This window comes from Neolamprologus multifasciatus, chromosome 22 (assembly GCF_963576455.1).
Source record: "Neolamprologus multifasciatus chromosome 22, fNeoMul1.2, whole genome shotgun sequence".
Lineage (NCBI taxonomy): Eukaryota > Metazoa > Chordata > Actinopteri > Cichliformes > Cichlidae > Neolamprologus > Neolamprologus multifasciatus.
In genome coordinates, this window is record NC_140459.1 from 19,414,067 (window position 1) to 19,427,139 (window position 13,073).

At 39.2% G+C, this 13,073-nt stretch overlaps 1 protein-coding gene across 1 annotated transcript in view; it reads left to right on the forward strand.

The window, feature by feature from the left end:
* The window catches only part of gabbr2 (gamma-aminobutyric acid (GABA) B receptor, 2), a 185,714-nt gene that overhangs the window by 96,606 nt on the left and 76,035 nt on the right, over nt 1-13,073 (forward strand). Inside the window, exons 4-7 of the mRNA XM_085148616.1 lie at nt 4,120-4,221; nt 9,208-9,273; nt 9,591-9,779; nt 11,031-11,273. Coding sequence (XP_085004742.1) covers nt 4,120-4,221; nt 9,208-9,273; nt 9,591-9,779; nt 11,031-11,273 — 600 coding nt within the window. The remainder of the gene's footprint in view (nt 1-4,119; nt 4,222-9,207; nt 9,274-9,590; nt 9,780-11,030; nt 11,274-13,073) is intronic.

Here is a 13,073-nt window from a genome sequence, read left to right on the forward strand (position 1 = left end):
TGGGTGCACGTGACACTCTTTTTTTAAAATAATGTGCGTGTTTGTGTGTGTGGACGCATGCTCACAAGTGCAATAGGATTATTTCTCTTCTGCATTTGCTGTCGGGGATTCCCAGGCTGCCGCAAACAATGGTGGATGCTTTTGTTACGCAGGAAAGCTGCTCACTTTTCCCCCTCCTACCAGCTTTCAATCCATCTGTCCCCTCCGTCTCTCTCGCTCTGTCTAACCGAGTGAGTCCAGCAGAATACGGATGCATTTTTTCTTTTCCATCTTGGTGGAAGAAACACAAAATCAAACCAATAAAATCCTTTTGTGACAAGGGTTTCACTCCTGCAAGTCAATGGCTTTGTCTGTCAGCCTCTGTGCTCTTTGTGAGTGTATTTTGTAGTACAGCAGAAATTTTGTGCAACTCTCCATGTCTTGCATGGGCGTGGTTGGTATATATTTTCCCAGAAACCCATGTGTTCGACCCACACACCTTTTACAAAAAACAGGCTAACCAGCTGCCGTCCCTTTTCACACTGAAGTTAGTTTCCTTTTATCCTTTAGGATCAACACTCAGCGCAACACAACACCACGGGACATTGTACCTCATCCAGACCACCAAGCCAGTTGTTACTCAAGAGCAAAACTTGGTTGTATTGATTCACATCGGCCTCCCTGTTGTTTCAGCTCAGCGAGCAGTACATTGGAGGGAATGTTTGTACAGCAGTGAGTGGTGTACAGAGTGATTTAGAGCTTCCTCTGGGGGTACCAGAGGAGAAGGCGATTATGAAAGCAGACATTTGGAGACATGAGGGAAATAAAGTTTAGGTTGTTCAGAGTTATTGATTTTTAGAATTCAGAAATCTTAGTTGATAGCACAAAACTGTTGTAATGACTAATTTTAAGCTGCAGCTGACAAATTTTCACAGGAGTATCAATAGCAATCAATGATACTGATAGTGCTGCATTGGCTGTTACGGTTCAAATCCTGACGCCACTTTGAACTAACGGGCTGATGATTGGCCGGTGCTATGCACGCTAAAATTGGTATTTTGAGAAGAAATACCAATTTTTCACTAATTTTTCCACAGTTTTTATTTATTTATTTATGTCCCATCTACAGTTAGGTCCATAAATATTTGGAGAAATATACAATTTTTGTAATTGAGCCTGTCTCCTCTACCACACCATTCATACAATCAGTTTGTGATTGAAGTGCCGACTTTTCAACTTTTAGTAAAAGTACTGCATTGTTTAGGAATTACAGCAATTTTTACACATAGTACTCCATTTTCAGAGGCTCAAGAGTACTTGCCAGACTTGATCAGACAAAGTTTTCAGTATAAAATTGTTTTCACTGTAATACTTTACTGTAATACTTTACTCCAGCCACCACCTGCTTTTTTCACTCTTGTATTTGAAAATCTGAAAAGCTGCTCTGTTGGGATGAGGTCAGGTGACTGACTGGACCACATCCCTTTTCTTTGCCCTGAGAAACTCGTGGGTTCTTTTTTTTTTTTTTTTTTTGCAGTATGCTTTGAGGCATTATCAATTTATACTATGAAACACTATCTGCTCAGTTTTGCAGCATTTTGCTAAATCTGAGCTGGGTATACTTCACAGTTCATCTTGCAAAATAGCAAAGATTATGATTTTTATCCAAATACTCAACTGAATCTTTGAAACACTACAGTACAGTCTCTAAGTATTATTATAAGTCAATTCAAGGTGACTCTGTAAGGAGACTTTTGTATAGAAATGTGAATATACAACCACCATGTAGTTGAAGCAATTTAGAACACAAAATTACAGGATGAACATATTAAAGCACAGTAAGAGGAAACACACAGGACTTCTGTTAGCTGTTATATGTTGTCACTGCCAACTCTCTGACGTGTCAACATGGCTCTTGGGTTGGGGTGGAGACACTGATGGCTGCGGGGCATGGCCCGTGGACATCAGATGTTGTCATCAGTGAATTCCAGCATGAACACCACAGGACTTTATATGATATTTTGACTTTTTCGACGTAGGTACAACTGCATTCCATGTCAGAGCCATGGTGTTGTCGTGATGTCTCAGTGTGTTGCCTTACTGGAACAGAGCCATTATTAACGGTATTAGTCAGACCTGTGGTTTTCCTGCTATGAGAAGTCAAAATGTCAGCTGTGAAAAAGGGCTTTTCTAAAATCGTGGATTAAAGGAGGGAAGCAAGAGGGCCGACTCGTAGCAAGTGTGTATGCGATGGCCGAGAAAAAGTGAGAGGCGGTATGATAAAACACCTCAAGCTTGCCATCCCAGTGGGGTACCTGCTCCATTCTCCATCTTCTCAGATTGAATTACCCACCATTCTACTGGCTCAATACATCACAGCAGACATACAGCTGCTGCAGATACATCTACAGCACTGCACATTTGTCTACTTTTTGTCAAGCCCTGGATAACCAGCGAAGATTATTTGAAGTGTACATTTGTTCTTTTGTGTCTTATTTAGCGAAAAACAAACTCATATCGCTGTGACAAATGCACGCTCGGTATATTGCGAAAATTACAACTCCTCATTGAACGGGCTGAGGCAAATCAGGAGGATGACAGATGTGATGTATGTGTCCGCCATGCTAAACTGACAAGCTGCTTGTCTTTCTGTCTTTTCATTCACAGTTCATGGTAGAATATGCATGCACCATTTCAGAACATTAGATGGCCTGCATCCATCTCACTTTATTGCTTTATAATGCTGTGTACAGAATACTATATGTATATTGCAACATGATTTCATCTGCTTTAAGCCAACAGAAATATATTCACACATTCAGTTTTTATTTGCATCTATCACAGCACTGAGCTAAATGATTGATTTTCTCTCTGTGATTTATGCATACATGATTTAATGAATGTAATGTTTAATATACTTTATAAAACTGCATTTCCTCCCTTTTTCCATATTTTTAATAGCTGCTCCGTCATAGTACCACAGTATTTGTTTCCTATAGGCTATGTGATTTAAGTTATTACACTGTTGTGTGTAGTTTATTACACTACACTATGTAATTACATGTGCAGTGTGTAAATGGTAACATTGTCTCAAATAAACTCTGGTAGGTTACTTAATAAAAGCACCTTTGCACGTTTGACTGCAATTGTCATGCTGGCGGATATTTTATGAGCATGTATAACTTATTGAACCTCTGACCACACTTACATTCTTCTACAGTAGACACAACTTTTCTACTACATCTTTCAGCATTGTCAGATGTGCAAGCTGATAATATGAAGCTGCACTGATATGCCCTCATATGATCCGAGATGCAGGCTTTTGACACTGAACATGGCTAACAAGTCAGATGAGAAGGGTGCGTTTTCTGAGAAGAATTTTAAATTTTAACTCATCTGACCTCGGAACAGTTTTTTTTAAACTTTGCCTCAGTCCATTTTAACTGAGCTTTGGTCCAGAGTAGATAGCAGTGTTTCTCTGGTTCTTGCTCACATGTAGCTTCTTCTTTGCACGGTAGACCTTTAACCTGCATTTGTGGATAGCAGAGTGAAGTGCGACAGACAAATGTTCTTGCTCTTCCTGAGCCCATTCAGTGATTTGCACGACATAATCATGCCTGTTTTGCCTTGCCCCTCGTGCACAGGGTTTTCTACAGATTCTCAGACTCTTTGGATAATATTATGTATGCTGAGGAACATAAAGTTGTTCTACAGTTTTTGTGGAATAGGGAACCTCTGCCCATCTTTACTTCTGAGAAACTCTGCCTCTCTAAGATGCCCTTTGATTATACCCAGTCATGTTTCTGACCCATTGTCAAATAACCTAATTAGTTACAAAATGTTCCTCCAGCTGTTTCATTTTACTACCACTTACTTTTCCAGCTCTTTGTTGCCTTGTCCCAATTTGTTAAAGATGTATTGCTGTCATCAGATTCACTTTTTTCTTAAAATGATACATTTTCTCAGTTTAATCATTTGATATGTTTGCTTTGTTCTACTGTGAATAAAATATGGGTTTGTGGCGTTTGGAAATCATTGCATTCTGGTTTTATTTACATTTTACACAGTGTCCCAACTTTTTTGGAAATGTTTTTGTAATTTCTCAACAACATTCGTGTATTCTCTCTTTCTGTTTTGCAGGTGAGGAATGATCTCACAAATGAGCTGGAGAAAGCAAACATTGAGATTGCAGACACAGAGAGTTTCTCCAATGATCCCTGTGGCAATGTCAAAAAGCTGAAGGTAGGTGAAGCAACCTAGAAACTTAAGGAAATGATCCAAGGCCAGTTCAACCTGTAGAATTCCCAGTTAAGACAAAATGACAAAATACCCATTAGGTTTTCATATTAGCTACGATTTTTCATACTGTGTAAAGTAAACCCTTTAGTATTTTATCAAGTGGATGTCTCCCTCTGTCTTGACAGTGGCCATTTAACCATATACATGCATACAAGTTTTTTTTGCATACAAATTTTGCAAGATTTTAAAATCGATAGAAGTGAAGAGAGTGGAGGGGAGTAATACTTTTTTCCCCCTACTGATATGTTGGTGGAATATATGACGTATACAAGATGGAGCAGGTTGAAAGAAACATGAGATGATGAGAGAGAGGAACGAAGAAGGAACAGGAAGATAAGCCGTCGTTCCTAAAATATATGTGTAAATCTGTATCTTAAGCGCTGACATTTTAAGCTGACATCACCCTTCCTTGATCAACTCTAAATATGCAATCCACAGCGCTGAAATCTTTACGGAACAATTGGATCGGGTGGATGGTTAGGTGGATGGGGGGGTTCTTACACTCTAATGGGTCTTTTTCCCGCTCATCACACAACAGTGGTTTGCTGTCTCCCCAACAGCTACATAATATGATGGGGGAAGAGAGTGACACAGATTTCATTGTCAAGGCTGGAATTTTATTTCTTTATTTTTATGGGGGTTTTTCACGGGACACTGTTGGTAATGTGACAATCCATGTGATGGTAAAGGCCCATGGCGTCAATTTGTGATCCACAAATAGAGCACTCACATCTGCGATATTCTTTTTGAAATATTCAAAAAGGAGACAGGCTTCGCTGCTGCTGGGCATTGTAACAGCCCTCTCAGTCGCTTTTTTTTTTTTTAATCTTCATCCCTCGTTCTCTGTCCCAAGTTCCCCGTTTATTGCCGGACAGGCTGACAAAAACAGCATCAGAAAACAAAGGCAGACACGCATACATAGCACTTCTAATTTTAGTAATCTTTAGTTTGAACACAAACTAGGACCTCCAAGAGCTTTTTTATTTTTGGTGACAGAGCGCCAGTTTAGGCAGCTTGCATCCAATAAAAAAGCCACATGAGAAAAAATGTCCTGAAATCTAAATGAAGACCAAAAAAATTTATTATTTATTATGCCTTAATTATTTATCGTACATTCAGAACTCTTCACTCTCAAGTATGAGACACACCGAGGGATGGTTCATTTTTCGTTACACTTTACTTTTTTGTCTCATTAAGGCAGCAGGGGTTTTTTTGTCATTGTTTTAATGACATTTTTATTGATATTAACTTTGTCAGGTCGTAAAATGATTGTGATCTAAAACTCAGACATCTGGCATGGACTTAGTGGCTTTAAAACCAACAAACTCACAGCCAAACCTTGTATTCAAAATTCTGTTTAACCTAAAACTAACACGACGGCACCACTTCTCAACAAGAAACTAGAAGCAACCTAATCTCAAACCTCTTTCACCTGTTTGCTCAGTGTTGTACAACTTATACTGTAATAATACAACTTGTGTAGCAAATATAAACTAACATTTGGCTCCATAGACACTGTGGATCAGCTCAAGATGAATGGTTCACACTGATAGTGTAATCATAAGTTTGCCTATTTTGTAAGGCCTCTTATTGATACTCATGAAACTGATGAAGCACCTCTGCTGGCCCACATCCCCAAACGGCACAGAGCTGCAAAAAGAACATCCTGCTGCAGAGATCAAACACTCGAACCTCTTCACATTCCATTTTAAAGACTTTTATTTTGAAATCCTCACACTGATAATTGTTGTTCAGTTATTAGTGCCAAAACTTCAAACGATAGCCTTGTGTTCACCTTGAGTGAATTAGTGATCAGACACATCCCTGCGAGAGTTTATATTTCATCATATCTGCACACCACACACGCGCTGCACAGTAATCAGACAGATGGGGGTACGGTTTTAGTAATAGCAACAACACGTAGCCCAGTACACAAATCACATCTCCCACTAGCTCATAAAAGACCATCATTAGTACAGTGTTTATATGTGTGTGCGGTGCCTAATAAGCCTTAAAAGTGCCTGATTGGGATTACGAGTTACAATATTACTCAAACGGTTATCAGAGACAAATGACTGCTGTAAAGTTACGAACAACCCTGTCACAGATAAAGCAGTCAAGACTGCCCTTAACACTATACCCTGTGTCAGAACTATTATGATAGCAGTTATATAAAAGCTTAAGCAATGAGGGTAATTTGGGGCTTTGTAGTGCCCCAGTCCATCTGCAGTGCAACACAACACAATACACTCACTCATGCCCTTGCCCACAACTACACAGCATTTTCATGTTGTTGCCAGGGAGGCTAGAATTTATACTGAGGCTGTGGCCCACGGCCATAGTTGGAGTCATTTGGGTTAAGTGCCTTTTCTTCAGGGAAGAACAGTGTTATCGAGTAGCTGCCGGCACGTGTGTGTGTTTCTCTCTCTCTCTCTCTCACACACACACACACACACACACACTCTCTATCTATCTATTTATCTTTCTATCTATCTTAGCCTCAGGGTCATGGAGGTAAATTTCAGTGACTGGCCGCTCCTTCTGATCTTGGAATGCATGACATATGGTAGCGACTGCCTGAGGGGTGACTTAATGAACTGTATTTGTGGGTTCCCAGGGCAATGGCAGTATAACACAGGTTGTGTGTGTGAAAATATAGCTCGCGTTAGTCACATTCTACATTACACTTCAACCCAGACTATAAAACATGTTCATACATATTTCTTGAAAGGTACTGATATACAATTCTTTGCCATTTAGAGCTTCTATACCCAGCCTTTATTAGACGGATACATTTCAGAACTGCTTATGTGATATAAGCCAGCGGTCCCCAACCTTTTTTGCGCCACGGACCGGTTTATGCCCGACAATATTTTCACGGACCGGCCTTTAAGGTGTCACGGATAAATACAACAAAATAAAACTAGTACCGGTACCGAAAAAAAGAAGATTTATTCATAGCACACGTGAAAAGACCCAGGAAAACCGAGTTAACGATAAAGACAATAACAAAATAACGCTGAAAACCGATAAAAACCTTGAAAACCATACATTTCACACCTGAGCCTCAACTCTCGCAGCCCGGTACCAAATGACTCACGGACCAGTACCGGTCCGAGGCCCGGGGGTTAGGGACTGCTGCTATAAGCAGTAGTTGCTACCCACATTCAGTGTTCAAGTATATTTTGCTAAGAAATGAGATCCTGTTATTACAAGGTAACTGTTACTAACACAGTTGTCCTTCCATTCAGTTTAATTTTCAATAACATAATTGATTCCTATCATTTGGGCCTGCATAAGATTGCTTAAAATGACAATTATGATCGTTTTGATCAATATTTATATCCCGATTATTTATTATCCATTGCCGTCCAAGCAGAACACTGCTTTCCCATCATTTCCCATGATTTGTATGAATGTGAAATAAAATTGGTCCTCTTTCTTCACCTAAGCTCAGTGCAAACGTAGAAAACAAATTTGAAAAAATACTTCATCTCTGCAGACAAATGAGGCGTTTTTTTCACCTGGAATAAGTGAATATTCTATAAGCAAAATATAGTTTTTCACTCTATTCCTTGCACCTGTGAATTTCTGGATCTTAACAAAACTTGTAGCGACCAATCTCTTTTCCCCGTTTTGCGTACAGTACAAAATAATCCAAAACAATTGAATGAAGGGAGAAGATTTTTTGTCCAGGAAGTGGACCATTTTCATGAAGCCCTCATTACTCATAGTGTTTATTGGGTACCTGTCTTTGCCCAAATGAAAAACATTTGCGTTGGTGATTTCAGTGCGTCTTTGCAACCTGAATGAATGCACAGACTGCACAGGCTCGCTTGTGGAGTTCTTAGTTGATATTGGATGGTTCACATTAGCTTCCCTTGTTTTTCTTGGCCTTCATGCATTTATTATACCGCAGCTTTTGTTTGTATACCCAAACAAAGGATGATGATCAGCTTTAAGGGACAAACTCTTTGCTTTCTGCTGTGCCAGACATTTGTTATATATCTTTTAACTTATTGTTACTCATTCAGACTAGTCCAGGAAACTTCAAGCTGCACGGTATAAAGGGAACACTTTTGATTTGCTATTGATGGAGCACACATGTCAAATATTGTGCCAAAATCATGAGATTAAAACTCAGTTAATTGTGTTTTTGTACAAGTTATATACACTGAGTTAACCTATATCAATTTTATTTGGTTAGGTTTGGGACAATTTTATGTGTGTGTACTTTTAGTGGTGAGTTTAGTTTAGTTCTACTGTCTGTGGACACACAGTGTGATTGCATGTAGGTCTGTGCTTGTGTTTAGGACTACACATATGTCTGTGCTCACTAAATGGCAGAGCCTGATCTTTTTTCCCCACCATGAAACATGCTGAATTTCCACCCGGGGACTCTGAATTATTTACAGAGACAATTACCAGGCCATGTGCCTCGAATACTCAAGCAAGTTCAGCCTGGTTTGCAAGCAGTTCTGCCTGCTGACATTGTCTGTGTTCTAATAGAAGGACTTCGCAATTTGGTAATGCCTTAGCCTCTCAACAACTGGTTTGTGACTCAGGTCCCACGTCCCTTGTAGCTACGGATTAGAGGATTACACATAGTAATGAGTATGTACAGTAAAGTAAATACAACATCTCTGATTCTGTGTGTTTGTTAACTGTTTGGCGTTACGGTCGACTCACACACAGCAAAACTAATCCCATAGCATATAGACCCATGCAGTTTCACCAAAAGACAGCTATGACAGCTTTTCACCATTAAAGCCAGGGAGTCAAAAGATCACAATAAAAAGCTTGCACGATTACATTAGGATTGTAAATTGAGATTGTATAATAAGATTGTAGTGCAGTATAATCCTGATTTCTTTCTCTGTTTGAATAAAGTTAAATGTTTCCATTTAAGTAAATACGTTTTTTTTTTAGGACAATGATGTGAGGATCATCATTGGCCAGTTTGATGAGAACCTGGCCTCCAGAGTCTTCTGCTGTGTAAGTTTCTTTATGATGTTGCCTTCTGTTGTCTTGGCATTTTATTTTAAATGATAGAAATTGTCGTATACACAGTTGGCGCTATTAGTAAAATGCATTGTGTCATAATTATGTACAAAACTGACATGCTTTTTTTAAATCGTGTTTCAATAAGGCATAATTAAATATATTATTAGATGCACAGAATTTGGACTTTAGATGGTTGGATTTAAAAGTGCCATTTTCCTTTCTTTTAAGAGCAACAAGAAGATTAGTTGTTAATCTGAATCTCCCTGATTTTCCGTTGCTCCAACCTCTGATTATTGTGCCCAACCCAGGCGTATAACCTGAACATGTTTGGGAGTAAATATCAGTGGATTATCCCTGGCTGGTATCAGGGCAACTGGTGGGAACAGGCCAACAACACCAACTGCACCACCAAGAAGCTTCTCACTGCCATGGAGGGATACATTAGCGTGGACTTTGAGCCGCTCAGCCCTCGGCAAATCAAGGGAATCTCTGGCAGGGTGAGTGACATACATCTCAAATACACTCTGATGTGCAGAAGGTAATTTTATACTGTATACTTAAAAACGTGAGGTAAATAGAATATTTTTTGTCTGAAGGTCTTCATTCTTAAAGCTTAGTGAAGTTTTAAGTCAAGTTTAATTTTTTTTAAATAAAGTTTGATTGTAGCTTGTTAAAGTAGGGCTGCAACTAATTTTTCATTGATTAGTCAAGGATTATTTTTAATAACTTATCTCCACTTCCTGTGGGCAAACCTCCTGTTCTAGGCTCCATTACGTCACCTGCTCAAGTCTGCCCACCTGTGAATATCAACCTGTTGTCTCGTCCCTCAGCAAATTAAAAAATAATGACCCAGTAAACATATGAATTTGAACATAATCAAACCTATTTTTAATATTTCTCAGGATGGTGAGAATAAAAATTAAATAAACATTGGAAATGACTGTTACTTACAGTTTCTCAGGTAGTGTTCAATGCCAATTAAACTATTTAACTAATTATATAAATAATTAATTATTGATAATGTTAGATGGAATCTGACGTCACAGCTACAAGGTGCCAGCATTTTAAATGCTCGTGCACTGCAGTAGTGCTGTCGTGAAAGGAAAGCTCAGCTTTCCACAGTGTGCATTTAACTTTCTGTAAAATGCTTTGACATTTTTTAAAATCTCTGTTTCCATATTTTCTTCATCCTCCTGTTTTGCCGTGTGCGCCATATTCTCCCTCTTTAATACTGAGTGCAGTTTTGGCAGACGATATAAGTGATACTGCCCCCATAGCTTCCTGTAGTTTATTGCAGTTACAAAAACAAATTTTAAAAAACCGAAATATTAGTGTATGACGTTTAACAATAAAATTCCGCATCGTCTAATTTTTTTAGTCTACGTTATTGATTATGCTGACAAATCGTTGCAACTCTACTTTAACGTATTTCTGTAATAGTGTTTCGAAGACTCTTTGGAGACAGCGCTTAATTTCAGAAAGACATCCCTGATGCATGTTTTTAAACTAGAGAGCTTAGCCTAAATGAATCATGGGATCATTTCTTCCAAAGTGCTCTTATTTCCAATTCATTTTGTATCGTAATTTGTGTGGCAAATGAATCATTTACTTTGGGCCACACTACAACTGTTCCAATGATTTTGAATTAACAGAACAGTGTTTTTCCACAGAAAAAAAAATAAAATCCTATAAAGTTAGGAGAAGGACACTTTCTCTGTTTAATGTCCTCTCTCTTACCCTCCTTCCAGACCCCTAAGGAGTACGAGAGGGAGTATAGCAGAGAACTTCAGCAGAAAGGTGTGGAGGCAAGCAAGTTTCATGGTTTCGCTTACGATGGGATCTGGGTCATTGCCAAAACGTTGACGAGAGTGATGGAACTGCTGCGGATAAAACAACGGCAAAACATGTACCACAACTTCACCGTGGACGACCGTGAAGTAGGAAAAATGGTGCTGGACGTCATGAATGAAACCAACTTCTTTGGTGTTACGGTAAGTTAGGAAGCGGGCTGTTGTTTAGTTTGTGAATCTATAGCACATAGCAGTGATAGTCTGACATGTTTAGAGGTGAAATTGATTTCTTTTACTTGACTCACTTTCATATGGTGAAGCTAGCACCATCAGACAAACTGACAAACACACCGAAATTCAATGCACTGTGTTTAGGCAAAAAGTTCTCCCTAATACTGGTTAAGACCAGTGGACAAGTAGAAAGACTTTTATGTATAAAGTGCAGTTTGATGGTGAAATCATGTGCAAAGAGGGTGCTGCACCAGAAACTTCCTTTTGATTATTTTAGTAGCCAGCAGATCGTCATGGTCACCCATACTTTGCATGGAAAATGGCAACTTGTCTGACTACTAGCTAAGTGGTGGTAAATCTCGAAAAGGTGCAACACAAACTGGAAATAAAGAATGTTCCCTTTCAAATTAAAAGCTGTGCTTCAGCACTGCAGCCAACACCTTTCAAAAGGTGTGACTTTTACTCTGCAGGCATATGACCTCTGTCTCCAGTTTGTGTCGCAATTTTCAGTTTCACTGCCGCTCAGAGAGGAGGCTGATGAGTATTTGCAGACACGTCGGTGTCGTCCATGCAAACTGCAGGTGGCTGTGAAAATCTGTTGGTGATCAAAGCAACCGAAACAAGGTTTTTGCCAGCCTGTTGGGGGATGCACATTTTTCCCTAACTGCCTGACGTTGTTAGATGGTCGTGACTGGGGCTTAGGCAACTCATTTCTCAGTGATTGGCCTCAACTTCCAGCAACTACTCACCAACCGGTTAGATAATACACATGTTTTCCTCGAGACTTTTGTTTACCAGCCGATTTCTAGGCTTTTATGATTCAGTCCTTAATCACTACTCTACAATGTCACATCTTCAAGTGGACAAGTTGGTGTTACATGTATAGTGGTCACAAGAATGCAAAATGTCAATACGTGGTCAAAATGTTTAAATAACTTGCCAGAGTGCCAGTGGACTCTGATACTTCTTTATAACAAACATATGTATGGCTACATTTGACAGAGTGATTTAATCAAAGTGAGTGTTGTATTTACTGTGTATTTGTTATTTTAAGAAATAGAGCATTTACATCTGCAAGCATTATTAGGAAACAAATACCTTTCCTCTAATGGTCACACAATACAGTAAACTAATTACAGCAACTGTATGTTACAATAAAAAACAGTTATAGGAATGACAAGAGATGGGCAGTAACGCGTAACGTGTTACTGTAATCCGATTACTTTTTCCTAGTAACGAGTAAAGTAAGGGATTACTATTGCAAAAACGGTAATTAGATTACCGTTACTTTCCCGTAGGAACGCTGTGTTACTGCGTTACTAAAACCGTGATTTTTTTGAGAGAATGTCTCATGACAGTGACAAGCAAGTGCAACGTTTGTGACAACAGCTGTGTGCAGAGCAACAATGGATAATATATCGAGTGCGGGAGAGAGTATGAGCGCAGCGTTTAAAGCGTGGAAGTACTGACCTTACTTTAAGTTTGATTCCATAAAAAGTGACAAAACATTAGTGTCCGTTGTGCATAGGAAGAAAAATTCTTTTTACAGCGAAAAAAAACCCCTAAACCTCCAAGCAAGCACCGAGTGCGCTACGACGTAATGGGAAATTCACAGAGAAACTCGCGGATTCTTCCACTGACCGCTGCGGCACACCTGCACCAGGGTAAACCTCCGCCTACTCTACACCTGCTATACAGGTGAAAATAGAGCAAAAGGACCGCTGAGTCTTTGACTTTATTTATTTTCTGCTGTGTTTTACTTGCATCTAT